The sequence below is a fragment of the Berghia stephanieae genome, chromosome 3 (assembly GCF_034508935.2).
Source record: "Berghia stephanieae isolate SIO BIC M18660-M18661 chromosome 3, UCSD_Bste_1.3, whole genome shotgun sequence".
Classification (NCBI taxonomy): Eukaryota; Metazoa; Mollusca; class Gastropoda; order Nudibranchia; family Aeolidiidae; genus Berghia; species Berghia stephanieae.
The window spans coordinates 12,467,259-12,489,725 of record NC_088362.1 but is presented as its reverse complement, the minus strand read 5'-3'; the positions used below and the strand labels follow the sequence as shown (position 1 = coordinate 12,489,725).

The following is a 22,467-nucleotide window of genomic DNA, read 5'->3' as shown; positions in this document are numbered from 1 at the left end:
CGAAATTTCTATCGTCTACATTATCATTTATCATGATCCTCATTATATGAACAGATCATTATTAAAAACACAAATAAAAATGCCATCATTTTTTATCGTTATGCGGCTATGTGGTCTTGTGGTATGACACTCGCTTTCGGATTGGAAGGTCCTGGGTTCGAGCCTCGCTCGGCGCTAGTTGAGTCCTTGGAACAGGCTCTTTACTCACATTCTCCCACCGTTCTCAGTGTAAAATGAGTACCTGGCCGTTAACAGCGTTGTCTTTTAACATCGCCTAAGAAGCGTCATGTCTCGTTCTACATGTTACGTGTTGATGTTGGTCAGACACCCCTTGTAAAGCGCTTTGTGAACGTTCAGTGGATATTGTACTATTTTAAATTGAGCTTTATATAGCACAATATCCACTAAATGTGCTCAAAGCGCTTTACAAGGGGTTCCTGGCCAACAGCAACATTTAACATGTAGGACGGGACATGCCGCCTAGTAGGCGATATTACAATTGTTCGGAATAAGACAACGCTGTTAACGGCCAGGTACTCATTTTACACCTAAGTACGGTGAGAGAATGTGAGTAAAGAGTCTTTTCCAAGGACTCAACTATGCGCCGAGCGCGAGGCTCGAGCCCAGGACCTTCCCATCCCAAAGCGAGTGTCATATCACAAGACCACATAGCCATTCAATTTTTTTTTTTAATCTCAATGATTGAATCCATTAATTTCAACCACTCTCACAACTGTTTATCTTTCTAACAATTTAGACGTCACTGTCAAGTTGTCTGGCATTTGTGATGACTTCACTGACAGTTACTTCCAGACTATCACTTCTATGGCTTCTCAGATTGTACAAATACGAACAGATGCACCCAGCTACCTGGTGAGTACTTATGAATAAACTGATGAATAAAAGATAAGCAAATAATAATAATAAGAATAATGATAATAATAATAATAATAATAATAATAATAATAATAATAATAATAATAATAATAATAATAATAATAATAACAATAATAAAATAAACAGTAACCCTACAAATAAACAAATGCATATGGAGCTAATGCCAATTGGGAACAAATGTGGATGCCAAAAAACTCGTTGCAATCTCTTTAGAAATGAAAAACCACACATGCTTCTGAAGGACTGGATGCATACTTTGTGTAATTGATCTTCTGGTATCAGATGACAGCATTTTATTTTTTAGACTTAATATATGCTGCTCGTCAATAAAGATCGTCCATCTTCGTTTTTTACGTCCCGTAATCCTAAGAATCTGCATATCTATACACCCTGGTTCAAAACAGTTATGCCACCTTATGATTCAATACGTAACTTGTTTGTTATTAGTTCTCCAAAAGACTAGTTACATATACATCTTACGAGGCTTATGGAACCAGAGGTATGGAAGGTGTGACGTCAGGACTTATCTGCTCTACAGGCTGTCTTAACTGGCAATTAATTTTTTCCGACACAGAATTGCGCTATATAAAGGTTCATAATATATATATATATATATATATATATATATATATATATATATATATATATATATGTGTGTGTGTGTGTGTGTATGTGTGTGTGTGTGTGTGTGTAAACATTGGCTATTACATTTACCCATCGATATAATTGTGTGGAAACGGGGCTATAGTATTACATTTGATTATAAATGTTATTAAAATGCTTTCTTAGACTATATATATTATTATATCGTTGTTCTTGCAGGTATATGATTGTATTGATTCTTGTGGTGACACCCCACGTGACGCATCTTGTTTACATTGTGTGGGACACGCCGATTTTGAACTCAGCCAATCGTCGTCGAGAGTTTCCCGCTTGTTGGAGTATAGCACTTGTAAGAGTGGAATGGAATGTTTACATTTTTGTTTAGATTTAGCATATTATATCGTAATCATGGACGGAGGCAAATTCATATAATCACTCTCTTTACCACAGGTGACGATGGTGATGATGACGATGATGATGATGATGATGATGATATGATGATGATAATGATGATGATGATAATATAACAATGATAATAATAATAATAATAATAATAATATAATAATAATAATAATAATAATAAAAAAAAAGAAAAAAAAAAGAGTAAAATAAATAATAATAAGAAAGATGAAGAAGAAGAAGAAGAAGAAGAAGAAGAAGAATATTACAAGATATAATTGCAAGATAAATATAACTAACTCAAGAACGTTATTGAGTGGCGAAAGACGTTGGTTTCAGAGCGCGGTCCTCTCCACTCCCATTGTCACATCGGGTCACCGATTACTGCGAAGAAAAGGGTTTTTTATTCTCTTTTGTCTTTTGGCACTTTTCCATTTTCATGAAATCAGGAATTGTACGATATGTTATGCATTAATAATAATAATAATAATAATAATAATAATAATAATAATAATAATAATAATAATAATAATAATACAGATTTATATAGCGCTCATTCTCGTGTAAAACACAAGCTCTGGGCACTTTACAATATAAATATCAATTTTAAGTGAAAAAAAAAAGCACTCGAAAATTAACTGAAATTTCCAAAGACTAGTCTCATTCTCTCGTTTATCTTTTTTCGACGATCCCGCTAATTGGAGGACTTTATTGATTTTAAACCGATTTTCTTTGTTTAAAACCAAGCTGCTCGTTGCTGGGCGGACGTGACATCAAGATTATTGAATCAAATTGAAATAGAAATTGAAACTATCCAGTTAAAGACATTGGAAAAATTGACCAAACCGGCCCTACTAAAAGCCGTCCGGAGCTGTCCACTTCTGGAAAGATTCGTACAGGTCTGAGGGCCTCCGGATGACTTGAGAAGGCATTAGATGACCTTGGGACGGCTCTCCTGAGGCGCCGGACGGCCCGGATGGCTCCGGACGGCTTTTAGTATGACCCGACTAAATAACGATGTTCTTTTTCTTCTATTCAGGGTGTTTTATCCAGTATATTGGAAGGAGCTGCGTTGACAATATTTGCAGGCGAAGTGGCACCGGTGTTGCCTGAACAAGTTCTTTTGACACTACCATACGCTGTTATCGCTGTGAGTGTGATCAGCGACGTATTTGCATCAGACGACAAGGTAAACAACAGTTAGGTGATGTGCGACTATTTAATGCGTTTTGAGCACTTTTAGCGCTATAGATAGTTTGCGCTTGGATAAGAAGCTCGCAACATTGCCATCCGGAAATATAACGGACCAACACACAACACTATGTGTAACCGTAAATGTTTATAGTCTGGATAATACAGTTTAGTGAGAATTACTCATAAATATGGATGGCAAAAAACAATAACAAAGACCAGAGTGACATCAACCTCTTTCTATCTATATAAAAGCTCTTTTTTATTTTTGTGGTATGACACTCGCCTTCGGGTCGGAGTGTCTTGGGTTCGAGTCCGGTTCTGAGCGGCACACAGTTGGTTTATTAGTAAAAGGTTCTTTACTCACATTCTCTCACTGTACTCAGATATATAATAATGTAGGAAAAAATTGTATCGCCATATAGGCGTCAGGTCTTGTTGTTGGCAAGGGACACCTTGTAAAGGGCTTTGTATATTGGATAGTGCTCTATTTAAATGCCCAAGTTATCAGTTAACATATCATCTGTATTATACGCAATTTGTAAATCCAGGTTATTGACATAATTGAAATTTTTAAAATTGGCTGAAAATTATATTGTTTACCGTTATCTGTCCATTAGACGCAGATAAATGATTGATATGATACTTTTCATTGTCATTTGACTGGTTTTAATGATCTGACTTCTGGGAGGGATGTATGTGAGGATAGAAATGGATAACATGTTGAAAATCACGGGAAGGCTTGCTCTCTTTGCAACTTAAACAGTTGAAAACTGGAATGAATATGTCACCTGCCCCCCACCCCCACAACTCTCCATCGTTTTCTTTCTTTTTTTGTTTTTTGTTTTTTTTTAATTGGTGTTTTATTTCGCATTTTTGTTTTGTTTATTTGTATTTTCTTTTCTTTTTATTTTGCAACCGTTTGAATTGATTCCCTTTATTATCATTTAAAGATAAAATGGAAAGCAACTGACAGTGTGCCATGTTCCTCGTCAAGGTTTTTGAGTCTTTGTTTAGGTATCTACCAATTTCTTGCACCCTTGGTTACAGCCATCTTATTATGCACGGGATCTCATTTTAGGTAAATGCCTAGCTATTCCCTTTTTCTTCCAAATTTTCCATTATTACTTGTGAAGTTCATTTTAATAATTTTCATAAGTTAACCTGACCTCAGGCATTCAAAAATGCAACATCCAATAACATTTTGATGTGTTTTAACGTATGAGAAAAATATTGTTGAAATAACACATCAACAATATGACATCATTAGAGTTAAGACGCTTCGTGATAAAAAGGACGTCTGCTATTAACGTCATCACGATATAAATCGTCGTGAAATATGCAAATTCCTATTGATATTCTGTTAATTTATAGCTCACTAAAATAGCATATGCGACATTCCACGTCGATTTCATCGTATATTGTAGTAAAATAGATGAGGATTTTTTTACAGTCAAAATGATCAGCACTCTAGAAATTTTTGGAATTTTTTAAAAGAGACAAATCTCACCTCTTCAATTAACTCATTTATTCTAACTTAAAATCGTAATTTAAACGACGTAAAATTAAATTTGAAGAATCATCTTAACTTTGGCATAATACGTATTTAGAGTATCGGTCAAATATCATTTGATTTTTTTGTTTTTTATCTACTCAGGATGGATCTACCGGAATCAACTTCACTTGTCATATGTATGATGGTATTATCAGGAGTCTGGAGCCCAATCATCAAAAAGGACACCATCAAATCCAGATCATCTATAGCTAAATGTGCTATGGTAGAACTTGTCTACGTTCCGATCAAAATAATAACCTGTTTCGCTGCGGTATTCGTATCTTTGCATTGCAAATTTGGTGATTTCAGGTTTGATGCTGAGGGATTTCTGTGGAATGCAAGTGGCGAATTGAAAAATGGATATATAATAGCACCAGCAGTCATGTGTCTTTTTTCAACGTTTCTGGGGATGCTGATGACAATCGCTTCATCAAAACTTGGTCTCACAACGGCCGGAATGAAAATCCCGTTTTTCTTGTGCCCATTCCTTGCCGTTGCCTGTAGTGTTGCGATATGGCATGATTTCCAAACTAACGCATTTTGGGAATTATCAGGTGACGATTTCGCATCGTGGTCAACTATTGTATTAGCAAATCTTATCTGGATTATTCCCTTTGTCTTTCCGGTACTGAAACTTATGAAATCTCCTATTAAAAATGGACGGTCGTTCTCAGATAATTTTATTTCATTTTCTTGGGATGTATTTTTCTTAGAACCCCGTACAATCTTGAACTACGTGAGTGACTCGTTCAACTACTCAAAAAGTACAGGACGGGATGAACCTTTTCCTGAAACGAAAGATACTGAAATGTCAAATCCCAAGACAAAAACAGTGTTTTTATGCACAACAATGTATAAAGAAAGCCTTCATGAGATGGAAAGATACGTGAATAGTATCAAAGATACATTTGTAAATAAGCAAGACCCTACTGTAAATATCGAGGCACATATATTGTTTGATGGTGCGATTGAAGATGGAAAATTGAATGTCAAGGCCAGACAACTTCTCTTCGTGTTATGTGATAAATTTGGTCTGGAATACCAGCAACTTTTACACACGGTGACTCCATACGGTTTCCAAGTGAATACTGGGAGTCTTATTCAGCATACTGTATTCATTCATTTCAAGGACGGATTGCAAGTAAAAAGTAAAAAACGCTGGAGTCAAGTGATGTATCTGAACTACGTACTCCAATACAAGTGTGGACAGACAATCATGGTTAAAACTAAAAACCAAGATACTGTAAAACATTCAAAATTGGTTCCTCTAGACTTCTCAAATGGAAGCATTGATAAACTCAATGAAAATCTAATTAACAAAGAATCGGTTGATGAAAATGCAATAGATTATGCTGTGTGTTCGTTGCCTGACATAGATATGTTTCAAATACAAGTGGAGTACACGCGCCTGAAACGAAAGTTATCCCAAACTATAGAAGACAGAAATAAACCTGTCATTAGTATTGTTTCAGATTATCCTGTATTTTCTAGAAATAATCAAGAACATCAGTCTAAAGTGTTCGCAAACTCGAATATTTCTCGTCCAGATGATGCGGATTCTATTATAAAAAACCGCTTAATGAAAACAAAAGAATGGAATTGTTACAATGGAGGAAATTGTGTGGAAAATGAAAGTATTGGAGGTGGATGTTCATTGCCAAGGAATGCCAGGGAAGCCAATAGGTTTGTTATATATACATATATATATATATATTATATATATATATATATATAATATATATATATATATATATATATCTTTATTGGTATTTTTATTCTTTAGAGTACCTGCTCTGCAGTATTGCCATTTTCGTTGATTACTATTATTAGCTATTTTCTTTTATAAGCTAAAACGAAAATATGCATGAAGGTAATACGATGACATACCTGTAGGCATACTGCTATTATTTTGGGGTTATAAAAGCAAAATAGAGGGAATAAGTAAGCAATTTTAACTAATTTATAAAAAAAGGTTATTATAAAACATTTAAATAGTTTTAACATTTCCATTCGGAAATGACCTTTCAATGTGTATTGGGAAATGATAAAATCAGACTTGTATTATTTGCTTTGTCTTGTTTTTCAATGTTGCTGTGCTTTTTGTTCTGGCTTATTTTGCCTTTTTTCTTTGACTATTTCATATTTCTTGATGAAAAACGCAATTTATATAAATTATTATATCCAATGTATGTGACTGATTGCCTCAGAAATGCTGATTTTGATGCGAAGAAAATTAGGTTATAGTTATAATGTGTAAGAAATTTGGGTTAAGTTTATATCTTTTATTGAGGACAATAGATATAAATTCTTAAAGTAGCAAAATTATTACTCACTTTCTTCTTAGGCGACGAGTCACATGTTTTAAATAATAATTTAAACAATTAAACTTGAACCTTTGTATAGCGCAATATTCACTAAACGGACTCAAAGCGCTTTAGAAAGGATCCTTGACCAACAGCAACACATATATATAGAGAATGATATACAAAAATATTACAATTTTTTTTTCTGACAGAGACAACGCTTTTAACGGCCAGGTGCTCATTTTACACATGAATAAGGTGAGAGAATGTGAGTAAAGAGTCTTCTCTAAGGATTCAACTACTCCGAGCGAGTCTCGAACCCAGAACCTTACGATCCAAAAGCGAGTATCATACCACAAAACCACACAACCGCACAGACCACATACTCGCACAAAAAAACCTAATATTCGATTTGCAACTTGTTTAAATTTAATATGAGCTTAACTCACTCAACCCTAACACCGACTATCTATATCCGTAGTTCACCCAGGTTACTTTTACCCCATGCCTATTTATTACATTTTTCTGAGACAAATTATAGGCGTATTTTGCATGTTAATTGTAGTTGAATAAAACTATCTATGTAGATAATGCTCATTTTAAGGGGTTTTTTTTTCAAATTTTGAAAATTAGCAAAAATCTCTAGGATTGAGTGAGTTAATCTTAAGTGGTATGTTTGTATAAAGGAGAAGTTTATTTTATTAAAATGTATAACGTTTTCGGATATCTAACTTTATTACTCTATATCATGTTTATTCTATTGCAGCGTTCTGTGTTGATTTGTTTTCAAAATAGAGTATAGTATTAGCTTAACAAAGAGGTAGATTTAATTAATTCTTGCAGACTAATAAAATGCCGGTTTACAGTTTACAGTCATATATCATGAAACATGTTGGGCTCTTCCAATGTATTCTGTTATTCTGTGCGTTTTATTGTTTGGTGGAGCCAAATAATTATTTATATTTATTTAGATAGTCATGGTTATGTAGAGAGAAATACTTGATAAATACATTTATATATGTGGATCAACCTGTACATATATGCTGGTCTGCAATCCGAATCCAGTTATGGGCCTAGTTTTACATTGTTGTAATGGACAATATTTTGGGTCATTTTTTTTTTAGATTCCCATTACAACAATGAGCCCATAATAAATCGGGTTATCAGACCTGCAAATAAGTGCACGTTGATATGGATGGGTATATAAGTGAAAGGCAGGGGGAAGGATAAAATATAATATTATCCCCGCTAGCAGAATAATATGTTACAATAAAGAGTGTTCTGTCCTCTTTTCTACTTCAAAGTAATAATATTATAATCATCGACAGACCCAACTCATTGGACGATAAAATCAGGTCAAACGGTACATCTTTGGACGAAGTCTTTGTACTCGCAACCGATGCAGACACTGGTATGTATAATTAGTTTTCACATAATTTTTCATTATTGCAATGAACCGACGTGTACTTATTTGCAGATCTGCTAACCCAAATTGTTATGATCTCATTGTTGTAACAGAAGTATTGTAAAACCAACGCAAAACATTCCCCATTACAACAACGTTAAAACGACTCCATAGTAGGATCCAATAGTCTCAACTTAACAGCCATTTTCAGGATTTTACCGAAAACTTCACACCCAACTAACACAAAAATAGATTTTTATCACTCAGACATAAATAGCAGTAAATTCTTGCGATAAATAATTTCTGTAGCAAAACATGCTCTACAACATTTTTCTTTAAATTTTATTATATACAAGAGAAATTTGAATAAGAAAAATGTTGGTTGTCGTCACGTCCGCCCATCAACGAGCAGCTTGGTTCTAAACAAATAAAATCAGTACCTTTTAATCTGCATGCTGGCTCGAACTTTTTTCACATGTCATGTGATCAGAATGTATAAAAGTCAAAACATGATCAGATTTATAATGTTTTTATTCTCTGGATACCCTTTAATGCTCGTCGGAGAAGTATTTCGTAATGGCTTTCGCCATTGTTCCAATAGTTTAGAGCCAGTGTTACTAAGTTACCATGCGTCATTAGGAATGAACTGACGTTACGACTATTAAAGTGTTTTGGATTCTCTTCGTAGCCATCGTAACCATCGTTAACTTATTATAGCCTGACACTAGAACCCTCTCGGACTGGCAGTTTGACGTCAATTTTGAGGTTTGTGTAGTGTCTAGTGAGTTGTCGTTAGTAGATCTCAAGGAAAAAAGTTATTTCATTGGTTGAACTATTGAATACAACTCACGATTTGTTTTCTTTTGTGGCAAACGACTGGCATTTTGACGTCATTTTTTGGTCAGTGTCAGGGTATAACTTTACGATGGCTACGATTCAATAGTCTGATGTCACGTCCGCCAAGCAACAAGCAGCTTGGTTCTAAACAAAGAAAATCGGTACTTTATATTCTCCCCTCTGGCTAGAACTTTTTCACATGTCATGTGATCAGAATGTATAAAAGTCAAAACATGATCAGATTTATAATGCTTTTATTCTCTGGATAGATTTACATGTTCGTTGGAGAAGTATTTAATAAGGGCTTCAGCCATTGTTCCGATAGTTTAGAACCAGTTACTAAATTATTGTGCGGCATTACGTCACGACAGCTGAAGCTCATTGCGTCCATTTATCAGACCTGCAATGTGTTCACGTTGCAATAGACCCATAACTCGATAATTGATTGGCCAGCACAGATGTGTCATAAATTATGGGATTGTAAGTCTCAATAGATTACACCAAAGTGGTCAAAGAAGGTTCATGGCACATTAAAAAAAGAGCTTTTATAAAGCGCAATATCCACTTAACGTGCTCAAAGCACTTTACAAGGGGTCCCTGGTCAACAGCAAAATTTAACATGTAGGACGAGACATGACGCCTGTTAGGCGATATTACAATTTGTCGGACAAAGACAACGCTGTTAGCGGCCAGGTACTCATTTTACACCTGAGTACGGTGAGAGAATGTGAGTAAAGAGCCTTTTCCAAGGAATCAACTATGCACCGAGCGCGAGGCTCGAAATCAGGCCCTTCCGATCCGAAAGCGAGTGTCATACCACTTGAACACATAGCCGCAATTTGAGTCCCGTTGAGAAATACGCAACGTTAAGCTCAAGGAAAAAGGCTTCATACTTACATTTTAATAATAATAATATTAATAATAATAATAATAATAATAATAATAATAATAATAATAATAAATAATAATAATAATAATAATAATAAAAATAATAATAATAATAATAATAATAATAATAATAATAATAATATAATAATAATAATAATAATAATAATAATAATAATAATAATAATAATATAATAATAATACTTTATTGCATCCCAAAAAGGAATTTTATTTTTTGTACAGACGTGTTATAATTTACACAATAAGATAAAAATACAATGGAAATGGGATGTATATATAAAACAGGAGCAGCTCCATAACCAGAGTCGCGCTTTATAATTTGAATAATTTCTCATCGTACTCCAGTGCAGAATGAATACCCAATAGCAATAATATTGCCTTTCTAGAGAAAAATTATATATAATATATCGTTTCTATGTTATATGTTTGTGTTGAGAATATTGGCTATTAAGCTTAACTGCTGGTCAAGTAACTTCGCGATGGTTGGTTGGCGAGCGAGCCCGCGATTTCCAGAAGTGGGTGAGAGAGAGTTCTAGAAATGACCTGAGTTTGATACGAAGATTTTTGTATTCGTGGATAGCTCACACGGTAGAGCCATGCTCTCACCTGCCAGGCGGAGTTGTCGTACCAATAAGGTCGCAGGTTCAAACCCCACCACCGCCGCGAAAAAATTTTTATTCTCTATTGTCTTCTGGCACTTTTCTACTCACTTCATCTAATGATTGAGAGACTACTCTCATCTGACTATTATGAATTTGTAACTGTTCGAAAATACATCGAAATTATATATTGATCTTCTCTCCAAAAAGTCAAATCTAAACCACAACCAAAACAGATTTAATGTATCAATAGTACAAGTGAAATTTATACCTTTAAGAATTTGAATAAATTAGACCGCAGAGAATGACTTAAATAAATGTTTTCCGATATTTATATTATTTGGAATGTGAATGCCGAATTTTTATGCATAAATCTTTAGATAGAGATGTCACATTGAACCTTATTTTCTTATCTTATCTTATCTTTTCTTATCTTACTAACGGTTTAATAGGAATTATCCTTTAAATATATATTCCCAATGCTGACAGACGTTCATTTCTCAATGCCCATATTGTTCTTCCAAAGATAACCTTCGATCGTGTACTCATGGGAGTCCGTGTACACAGTCATCTTAAAATAATTCATTTTTATTTTAAGTTGTTTTAAATCTCTTTCACACACGAATATCAAAAATGATGTATATGAAAATAGGTTTTGAATTTTTAAAATCATAATTACAGCTTTCAGTGCCAAGAGTGTGATGGAAGTTCTCAGTCAATGCCAAAGCAATCCCATGCTGGGAGCTGTGTGCGGTCGGACTGACCCAATCGGGTCACCAAAACCCATAGTCTGGTACCAGAAGTTTGAATACGCTAAAGGTAAGAAATCATCGTAAACCATGTTCTTTACCTTACCTGAACCTGTTATTAAAATAGATAATTCCTTCACTGTAAGTAAATATTTCAATGACCAATGAGGTTCTCCCCCCCCCCGTTCCCTCTCTCTATCTCTCTTCCTTTCCCTCTCTCCTTCCCTCCCCCTTTCCCCTTCTCTCTCCCTCCTACTCCCCCCACTCCCTCCCACTTCCCCCCTCTCCCTCCCTCCCACCTCTTTCTCTCTCTCTCTCTCCCTCTCTCTTTATCCCTCACTCCCTCCTTAATTTCCCAAGCTATTTACTATCTATTTATCTATCTATCTATCTAATATATATACCTATCTAGTTATTTATCTATCTCTATTTTATCTCTCGTCATATGTTCTCCTTTATATATACGCTGATATCCTAATATTACTTCAAAATGAATATTGATGTCATGAGATAAAATTGTTGTTTTTTTCTAACGGGTTCGGGAATCCTATTTCCAAAATTCAAATTTCTTGACAAGAGCATCCTCGTGTAATAGGGAAAAAATATTACAAAATTTTCAACATATGTCTTTTTAAATAGGTGTAGAACATTGCCATTCTTATCTCATCTATATGTTTTATTTTAGAATTGCATTATGAATAAGACGAAACAAACATATGGCGATCGTTTATTCCTCCATTATTTTAAATCTAGAGAATTTCGATATTTCTGTTGTATTTAAATCTTTAAAAAAAATCAATGAAAAGTGTGTTTGTCCCAAAACCTGTTAAGTTAATTTTCCAACTTTTTGAGATTTCTTCTCCATGCATAACTTCATTTTAAGCATTAATTGACTTACGAACTTCCATGACAATGATTTTATATTGAGGTTTAAAGGTCTAAAGATAATTAATCATAGATATAATCCTCAATATCTAGAATTTCGTAAACTGTGTGAATATTATTTGACGTAAAAAATAATCTTTAGTTTTATTTACTGTTTTTCTATATTTATAAGTCTCAATTCAGTTTGGGAATATAACAAGTCATTCTACTGTTTTAGGCACCAGGGCAAGAGTAATATCAGAAAACATGTAGGTAAGCTTGAACTTATATATAGTATTGTCACAGAAATGAGCTAAAATCGCTGTACAAGTTGGCCAAAGCAAACAGCAACACTCGATAAAGAGTATAAGACATGAAGTCCAATAGGCGCCATTACGATTTACTTTGGATTTAGATAACGCTGTTACCAGCCAGGTGCTCATTTGAGTTCTCTGATAGAGTGTGAGTCAATTTTATGAAGGGCCTTTTCCTAGAATATAAACTTGTACCGCCAATAGTAGAACGCGTTTTTACTGGCAAAGGTCAATTAAAAATCATAAATAAAGACAAGAAAACGGTGTGTGTGTGATTATCAGACGTAAGATTAAACTATATAAACAAACTTTATTTTAATTCTGGCTTTTGAAAAAGGACAATGAATAGGCTTCAACAGTTGTGACGTCACTTCCCTGGCAATGACGCATATTAACCTAGTAACTGGTTCTAAACTATCGGGACAATGGCGGACGCCATATGAAATACTTCTCCGACGAGCATAAAAGTGAATCCAAAGGAGAAAGACATTATAAATCTGATCATGTTTTGGCTTTTATACATTCTGATCACGTGACATGTGGAAAAGTTCTAGCCAGCACGAAGAATAAAAAGGATCAATTTTCTTTATTTAGAACCAAGCTGCTCGTTGCTGGGCGGACGTGACATCAGACTATTGATTTCTATTCATCATTTCCATTGCCTGTAGATTTCTGGCTTGTGAAAGCTTCTCAAAATGTGATTGGCTCAGTGACGTGTTGTCCGGGATGTTTTAGCCTTTACCGCGGGTCAGCATTGATGGATGTTATACAGGAATTCAGCCAGCCAACAGCTTCCGGGTTTGACAGTCTCGTTAAGGATCATGGTGCGTTTTATCTGTGATGTTAGGTTAACAGCCATTTTCAGGATTTTACCCAAAACTTCACACCCAACTAACACAAAAATAGATTTTTATCACTCAGACATAAATAGCAGTAAATTCTTGATATACATAATTTCTGTGACAAAACATGCTCTCCAATACACTGTTCATTTTCTTTAAATTTTATGATGTACAAGAGAAAGTTGAATAAGAAAAATGTTGGTTGTATCGTAACGAATGTGACGATTTTCCTATAGTTGGTAAGGAGAGGGTTAAAGCTAAGAGCATAATGTATTTGCAGGTCTGACGACTGAACGCAATCATGGGCCGGATTTAATATTGTTTTAAAGGAATTTGAAGAGTACAGGGAAACAAAACTAAAATCTCTCTTTCATCGATTTTTATTCAGTGCATCAATTACTTTTTGTTTTAATTTAATCGTCTAGGGTGAGACAAACGTCTTAAATGTCCATTTCTTTAGCATTTCTCTGCTTTTTTGACGTTTAAAACTACAAAAAAAAAAACTTAACACTAGTGTAGTATTAATTATATCTTTTCATTACAATAACTTATCTAGATAAATGGTTATTTGGTGCTTTTAAGGGGCTCAATAAATAAATTCTGATGGGCCAATATACAATTTATGTAGAATAATCTGGTTGAAAGTGATTACATTTATAGTAACAGCAATCTGACTTGAAATATTTAAGCATTCTTGAAGTTTAAGAAACGCACTTCACAAGTCTTAAAGAAAACGTTGATTTTAAATTAATATTTTGTTGAATTTCGACATCAATATAAGGACCACAACATTCACCTGGACATGATACCGTTTAGAGACAACTGGTCACATTTGTAGGACTTTAACATGGCACCATCTATTCTAACTAAAAAGATATTCTTAAAAAATTTACTAATTATTGTTTTAAAATTTTAATTTATAATTTAATATCCTTTACAGGTGAGGACAGATGGTTGTGTACCCTACTCATGAAGAAAGGATGGCGTTTGGCTTACTCTGCGCATGCGCATAACTCTACCCACTGTCCTGACACTGTAGGCGAGTTTCTCCGACAAAGAAGACGCTGGGTGCTTTCTGAACTCTCCAACATGTTGTCCATCTTCATCAATATCCCGCAGCTTGTTCGAAACAACACGTCATTCTCTGGCATGTTTTTGTTATCTCTGTTCATGACATTTCTATGGATCGTCCTGTCTCCATCCACTACGTTGGTATTTCTGTGTGCCGGCGGCCATATTCTCTTCTCGGTACCCGTGACATTTACCTTGCCATTTGCAGTCATGTTGTTTTTTGGTTATATCACTGTTTGCTGTTTCCTGTCACAGACCCACCAGAAAATAGCGTCCTTATTTATGACGGTTTCTATGGCAGCGACAATTCTAATATTGAGCGTTGGATTCGTTATTTACGTTGTGGGGACTGTGCAAAGAGGTATGTAAACAGTCGTACAGATGTGATAACAGGCTTGGTATATTTGTGTAAAGAATATGACCTTCACTGTTCAAAACATTATTTTAGCATGATGTACATTGCCCTTAAAACATTGTCAAACTATTGGCTATCGACATTTTTAACTGATATGATCTACTAACAAATTAAATGAGTATTTAAAAAGACCAAAGATTTCAATAGGAGTAAACATGGTTACCTGCTCGAGTTATTTAAAACCTAAGTCGATAATATTTTTTTTTAAATGAAGCATTTTACATGTTACGCAATTCGGAATATTTGGTTTATAACAACTGCTAAAGATCATGTCAGAGATTAAGTTAAATATAAAGGCTTAGCTGCTGTGAATGAACATTGTACGTTATATAAAATATACATGCTTAAACTGCCCAAATACCATTAAAAGATAATGTGCGTTTGCATGTCTGCGTGTATGAAGCGTGAATGTAAGTAAAGTTTAGCTGAAATAGCATTCATGGAATATAAAAACTACCTATCAAAATGAATTCATCAAGATTATAGGAGACAGGCACCAACCCTTCGTCAATTAATTGAATAATAAAGTTAATTATATACGTAGCTTATTTGTAATTTAAATATTTCTAGTGTTAAATTATTAATCCCGTTGTTTCAGTAACCTTTCATAGTCATGAATGGTTAAAGAGGTATTGTCTTTCATAAATCATTTACTTCATCTGTCAAAATATTCCTTATAAACAAAAGGACATTATAACACCTCTTGATATATTCATCTTTCTTTTTAAACTAAACATTCTATCTCTATCTCTCTTTATCGTTTTCAGATCTCAACACTTTAGGGTTTGTGGAATTTAGACCTTATTTCTTAGTGGTTTTATTGATCTTGGCAACAGTTTATGCTGCTGTCCTTCATCCAAGAGAAAGCCTTAGCCTTGTATATGGATTCAGCTACGCGCTTCTATTTCCGTCAATATTTATACTGCTTTCGGTCTATTCCCTGACCAATATGGTGGACCAATCCTGGGGTACACGTGAGGTGAGTAGCTAATGCAAGGATTCAAAGTGAGATAAGCCAGTATAAATAACCATTGTAAATAAATACAGATTAGTCCACTAGTATGCCCTTATTTTATTCGGAGACCTCTCTAGAGATAATTGATGATAAGTATTTAAAATACCCACAACATCCGTCAGCCGCATATAACGTACCATCACAACTAACTGTGTGTAACCGTATACGTTTATAGTTTAATTGATATGATTTAGTGTGAAATAGTCACACAAATGGCTGTCTAAAAATAATAGCAGAGTGATGGTGTAACCTTAAACGTTTAAGTTTGATTGATATGATTTAGTGAGAAATAGTCACAAAAATGGCTGTCTAAAAATAATAGCAGAGTGATGAGTGATGTCATTAGGACAGACAAGTCGTGACGTCAGACCCACTTTGCGGTTCCGAAATCATTGGAAATGTTTATGTAACCAGCATTGCGGAGGACTAATAATAAATACTTGCATATTGACTCATAGGATGCATAACTATTGTAGGTTGTATGGGGATATTATTTGGATTACGGGACGTAAAAAAAGTGAGTATGGATTATCTTTCTTGAAGACTATCATAAATTTAGACTTTTGTGTTGACACTACTCACAAAATCAAACGATTCATTCAAATAACTGGAGATCGCAGTCCCGTGTAGAAAGGTCTTTGTAATTAATTATTCGTTGTCCGCCAATCAAGGAGATGCATTTGACAGATAATGCATCATCTCAATATTTATATATTTTTTATTTCTATCTCTCCCCAGCCTTGGAGCAGAAAATGTTGCCAAAACATAGAGGAGGATGTGGAGGAAAATGCATATGAAGGTAAAATGTTTACCATGTCTTATATTAGGTATCAAATGATTGCGATAGGTTATGAAACACAAAATTAACTAGCAAAATTTTGACCAATCAAAAGATGGCTTTATGACACCCACAAGACCGCAAGGTAAAAAATAGCTGGTTGCTTACAAACAATAGAAGAAACGAAGTTGACGCTCTTTGTTAATGTTTTAAATCTTAATAAATTATATCAATCAAAAGACTATAAACGTCCAAGGTCGCATATTATGGTGTGAATTGGTAAATTATATTAACAGATTGAATGAAGTTGACGAGACCATAATATTTTTATTGCTTTTAGACCACCAGTTGGATCAATAGTTCTCGCTAGATTCTCTCAATAAGACTACAAAGGCATAGTTTTTCGTGTTAGCAAGATTGACTCTATGGAGTAGATAAAACAGAAGAGTATTTTACTTAACGTATGCCATTGATAGAAATACCTGTAAAGTTCGCTAAGTTTGGTAATGACTGGAATTATTAATAAAATAATGACAGTCTGGACTGCCCTAATCAGGCCAAGAGGCGTGGTTCCGTTCTCTCCCACTCGGTTCTTGTCGTTATTTTATTAGCCAGTGAAGACACATGTTGTCACAACATCAATTCTTACAGATGAAATGTGAATGCCGCATCATAAAGGTATTATCTTGGTGTAGAAAGTGTAATATAATTTGAATCGACGATGAGAAAAACGAGACGTTTGCTCAATCTATACGTTTTTATTGGTTAAAAAGAATACGGTTTCCTGAACCCCAACAGATTATCATTTCATAGAATAATCTGATCGTCTAAATTTTAAATTCCCTGTTGACAATTGCTTCATCCCGACAGAATATCAGACAAAGGTGATAGGGATTATATATATATTGTGCGGTTGCATCTTTTCATACCTTTATGTGCTGGCTGTATTTATTTGGTTTTTTGTTTGTTTTGCCAGCCAGATTGATAGAACCTGGGTCTAAACAAAACAAAAATAATTATGAGAGTGACGTTAACTATAATCCACCCATTTTTACTTCGCTTTTAAAAGAAATAAAATAAGAAAAAAGTTAGAAATAAAAGTATCTTTATTGACTTCCAAAGGGAAATTTGTCTTCAGGATATATATTCCAAGGGAAGACTGGAATAATCCAGTCAGCAATGTACGGGAAATAAACCATATTTTTAACTAAAATGTCACAAGTAACTTCAATTGTCTCCCTTTTGTATACCTTTATCAACAATTCAGGCGAAGTCTTATGGCATTCAACTTTCGGGTGGTTTTTGGGTTGGTCAAAATCGAACTGTATTTAATTGCGGGTCTGATAAACCAACTTGTTATGGTCTCATTGTTGTAATGGAAATACTCTCAAACCAAATCAAAATATTGTCCATAAAAAAAGTTAGATCAAGCCTATAATTGTGTGTGGCTATCAGACCTTAAAACCTGTACACACAAGTCAAAATTTAAGTTAGATTTTGGTATAATCTAAAATTACAAGATTACATCTGAACACAGTGTACGTGAAGCTATCATAATTAACAATAAAAATTCATGTACAAAAGCTTTGTTAATTGTTTTGTTTAAGTTCGAATCGTCAGCTTTTCACTTTATCTTATTATTTTGTTTCTTCTATAATTACACATCTACTTCATTCGCCTTCCTCCTCCCTAAATCTTTACCACAAACGTTTACTCCTCCTCCTCCTCCTCTTCCTCTCCTTCTACCATAACTATTACTACTACTACTACTACTACTACTACTACTACTACTACTACTACTACTACTACTATTACTACTGCTGTTGCTGCTGCACTACTACTACTACTACTACTACTATTACTACTGCTGCTGCTGCTACTACTACTACTACTACTACTACTGCTACTACTACTACAACGACTGCATCTACTACACTACTACTACTACTACTACTACACTACTCACTACTACTACTACTACTACTACTACTACTACTACTATACTATTACTACTGCTGTTGCTGCTGCTACTACTACTACTACTACTACTACTGCTGCTGCTGCTGCTGCTGCTGCTACTACTACTACTACTACTACTGCTACTACTACAACGACTGCATCTACTACTACTACTACTACTACTACTACTACTACTACTACTTCTACTACTACTACTACTACTACTACTACTACTACTCCTACTACTACTACTACTACCACTACTACTACTACCACTATTACTACTACTACTACTACTACTACTACTACTACTACTACTACTACTACTACTATTATTATTGCTACTACTACTTTTGTCCTTCTTCATCCCTTTATTTCCCATTCCCTCCTTCTTTCTCATTATGTCTTTCATCAATTTCACTATCAGTGTCTTCATTCTTATCATCACAATCATGAGAGATACGAAATTGAGTTGTCGGCAAAGGCTCTTTACTTACATTCTCTCGACATACTCGTGTGTAAAATAAATACCTAGCTTTAATAGCGTCCCCTTTGTCGGCGAAAAAAAATTCACCTAACAGGGATCCCTCGTATAGCACTTTGAGATTAGTTGATATTACTCTATATAAATGCTCAAACTAAACTGTTTAACCCCCTCCTTACCAACTATATGAAAATCGTCAAATTCTTTACGATATAACCAATATTTTTCTTATTCAAATTTCTTTTGTGCATCATAAAATTTAAAGAGAATGAGCAGTAGAGCATGTTTTGCTAAAGAGATTATGTATCGCAAGAATTATACTGCTATTGCGTCTGAGTGATAAAAAATCAATTTTAGGTTAGTGTGAAGTTTTGGGGAAAATCTTGAAAATGACTGGTAAGGAGAGGGTTAAGCATCCTTTTCACACGCTATTTATTATCATCTATCATTTTTTCAGATTATCAAATCCAAGCTATCGACCATGCGAGTCCAGGCCACGACCATCTGCGATCAGAAGAACACAGATTCTGGGAAGAACTGAAAAATAACGTCATTGGAACGAAAGTTAATATTGGCATGTCTCCGCTTGACGTGTCCTTAAACCTTGCTAAATTGCGCCGCACAAGTGTCTTCTTGTTACTAATTACAAATTGTGTATGGTTTGTTGTTTTGAGTTTACTGTATGTGTATGCTAGTAGTGACGTCATTTGCTACTGTGTAGCCTCTGTGTTTGGGTTGTCTCACGTCGTGCAATTAATTGGTTTATCTTGTTACAGAATTAATTCTTGGATTGATCGTTATCTTTCCAATCATGACGTAAAAAAGTTGAAGGTGGTCACCTGTTGAGAATTTGTTGATGATATAATTTTGCTTCTTCCGCTTTTTCTTGTTCTTTTCTTGTTCTAGTTCTTGTTCTTGTTGTTGTTGTTGTTGTTCTTGTTGTTGTTCTTGTTCTTGTTGTTCTTGTTCTTGTTCTTCTTGTTCTTGTTCTTCTTGTTCTTCTTCATCATCTTCTTCTTCTTCTTCTTCTTCTTTTTTTCTTCTTCTTCTTCTTCTCTTCTTCTTTCTTCTTCTTCTTCTTCTTCTTCTTCTTCTTCTTCTTCTTCTTCTTTCTTCTTCTTCTTCTCTTTCTTCTTCTTCTTCTTCTTCTCTCTTCTTCTTCTCTTCTTCTTTTTCCCCTCCTCCTCCTCCTCCTCCTCCTCCTCCTCCTTTTCCTCCTGATCCTCCTCCTCTTCCTCCTCCTCCTTCTCCTCCTCCTCCACTTTACTCGACCCAATGATAAACATTCCGAATTCCATTTTTATATCACAAAATCGAAAAATTGGGAATGAGGATGATGCGCTATTTAAACGCTGGTCGTTCTGAAAATTTACAAAATGCAAACAATGGAGCTAATTGCGTGTTGTCAGAACGAACGAGTGGTGTAATTTTGCAGGAGTAGGTTAATGATGAAATGAAAATTAGTTTTTTGAATATTTTGTAAATATCTTGATTAATGGTCGCTTCTTCATCAGCATTGGCGTTGTCGTCATCATCACCACCAGCAACAGCTGCAGCGTCATCATCGTCATCAAAATATTTACAATATGATCCTGTTGTGTTTGTGAAATAAAATTCCTATGTTTTGATTTCTCTTTTATATTCGTAATTGCGAACGGGCTAAAAATAAGTTTTAATTTTGAATCCTGAAATATTATTATGTTTTATATTTGACGTTAAAAATCACCTGAATATTTGAAGGAACTGATTAAAAAATATGAACCCATTCAAAATTTAAGATTGTCTCAGTCCCAATTTCTAAAGGTTACCGACTCAAAAGCCACTTTTGGTAAAAAAAAAAAAAAGAAAAGAAAGAAAACGACGGCTTTTCATCCTTGCTTCATGCTTATGGAACGCACTCAGTCCTCGGACAAAGTCCTGTGAAAATTTATCATCTTTCAGGAAAGACTTTTTTGTGACGAACAAAGCCAAACGGTTTTATTTCAGAGTGATGTTGTCATATAAAAAACAATATTTAGATAGTGAGATTTTATATAGTACAATATCCACTTAACGTGCTCAAAGCGCTTTACATGGGGTCCCTGGTCTACATCAGCACTTAACATTTAGGACGGGACATGACGCCTGTTAGGCGATAATACAATTTTTTTCGGACAGAGCCTATTAACGGCCAGATACTCATTTTACACATGAGTACGGTGAGAGAATGTGAGTAAAGCCTTTTCCAAGGACTCAACTTTGCGCCTAGCCGAGCAACGCTAGACCCCAGGACCTTCCGATCCAGAAAGCAAGTGTCATACCACGAGACTACATAGCCGCACTTAAATGTATATTGTGATGATAATATGGAGCCATGAAAAAATGATGAACAATTATTGCAATGATGGTAAATGAAGACCAACTGGGGGAAAAGTCACATGCCACATATTTTTATCATTTTTTTCTCGCCTTCTCTCTTTATTCTGATATTGGTGCCCATCTTGACACAAATTCATATTCTCATATCAACTTTATACGATATGCTAATGGCACAACTCATAACATTTAATTTTGTGACATGTGCCCCTTTCCCTTTATGGTCTTCAAACAGTGTAAAAAAACAAGAAAATGTTTTACTGTTTGAAAATATTTTACTAAATAGTTTATTCAGCTATACTACGTTCTATACAGAGTAATGAATTAATATAGTGGTCTACTACTACAGCTACAATATATAGAAATACTTTTGCTAAATCTCTACTGTGGGACAGTTATATAGATACAGATAAAAAAATAGTTAGGACTAATATTTTCACTAAAATCAATTAAACAACAAACTATTTGGTATATATATATATATATATATATATATATATATATATATATATATATATATATATATATATTGTATATACTCAATATACTAGGTCTCTATGGTTAACAATAAGTCCTATATAGATAATTGGTGAATATTGTTAGGTACATATGGGGAAAGTATAAACAATTTGTATATTACAGATCACAACTTGTAAGCAAAGGATATGAGGAGGCAAAATAAACAAAAGGAGAGAGAGAAACAAGCAAGGCATTAAACACTTCAAAATAATGTACAGTTAACGAAATCAAACGATGTAGATCTATGTATTATAACGGTTTAAGCTGTGTTGTGATGGTCAGAGAATTAAGGAAAAATTATTCGATTTTAAAACATGACAATAATTAAGCGCTAGCTTGGTCTGAACTGTCATTATATTATTAAATGTTAGAAAGTGTTCTCTTATTTTTCTAATGCCTTAATGCTA

The 22,467-nt window shown here is 34.4% G+C and overlaps 2 protein-coding genes across 2 annotated transcripts; both read left to right on the top strand.

Moving 5' to 3' along the window:
- The first annotated feature begins 763 nt into the window (after positions 1 to 763).
- Positions 764 to 4,300, top strand: LOC144967157 (uncharacterized). The gene is made up of 4 exons (XM_078904053.1): positions 764 to 873; positions 1,720 to 1,849; positions 2,939 to 3,088; positions 4,044 to 4,300. The coding sequence occupies exons 1-4, from the start codon at positions 788 to 790 to the stop codon at positions 4,173 to 4,175; spliced, it is 498 nt and encodes a 165-aa protein (XP_078760179.1). The 5' UTR covers positions 764 to 787; the 3' UTR covers positions 4,176 to 4,300.
- Positions 4,301 to 4,748: 448 nt separating this feature from the next.
- On the top strand, positions 4,749 to 20,958 carry LOC144969155 (uncharacterized). Its single transcript, XM_078908262.1, has 8 exons — positions 4,749 to 6,328; positions 8,277 to 8,359; positions 11,377 to 11,514; positions 13,291 to 13,446; positions 14,405 to 14,896; positions 15,718 to 15,929; positions 16,704 to 16,764; positions 19,644 to 20,958. Exons 1-8 carry the CDS (start codon positions 4,749 to 4,751, stop codon positions 20,030 to 20,032), a joined length of 3,111 nt encoding a protein of 1,036 aa, XP_078764388.1. The 3' UTR covers positions 20,033 to 20,958.
- The last annotated feature ends 1,509 nt before the right edge of the window (positions 20,959 to 22,467 follow it).

Coding starts and splice junctions, on each gene's coding strand:
- LOC144967157 (XM_078904053.1), top strand. CDS start 788: ATGACTTCACTGACAGTTACTTCCAGACTATCACTTCTATGGCTTCTC. Junction 1,850..2,938: donor CTTGTTGGAGTATAGCACTT/GTAAGAGTGGAA, acceptor TCTTCTATTCAG/GGTGTTTTATCCAGTATATT. Junction 3,089..4,043: donor TATTTGCATCAGACGACAAG/GTAAACAACAGT, acceptor TATCATTTAAAG/ATAAAATGGAAAGCAACTGA.
- LOC144969155 (XM_078908262.1), top strand. CDS start 4,749: ATGGATCTACCGGAATCAACTTCACTTGTCATATGTATGATGGTATTA. Junction 6,329..8,276: donor AATGCCAGGGAAGCCAATAG/GTTTGTTATATA, acceptor AATCATCGACAG/ACCCAACTCATTGGACGATA. Junction 15,930..16,703: donor AATCCTGGGGTACACGTGAG/GTGAGTAGCTAA, acceptor ATCTCTCCCCAG/CCTTGGAGCAGAAAATGTTG.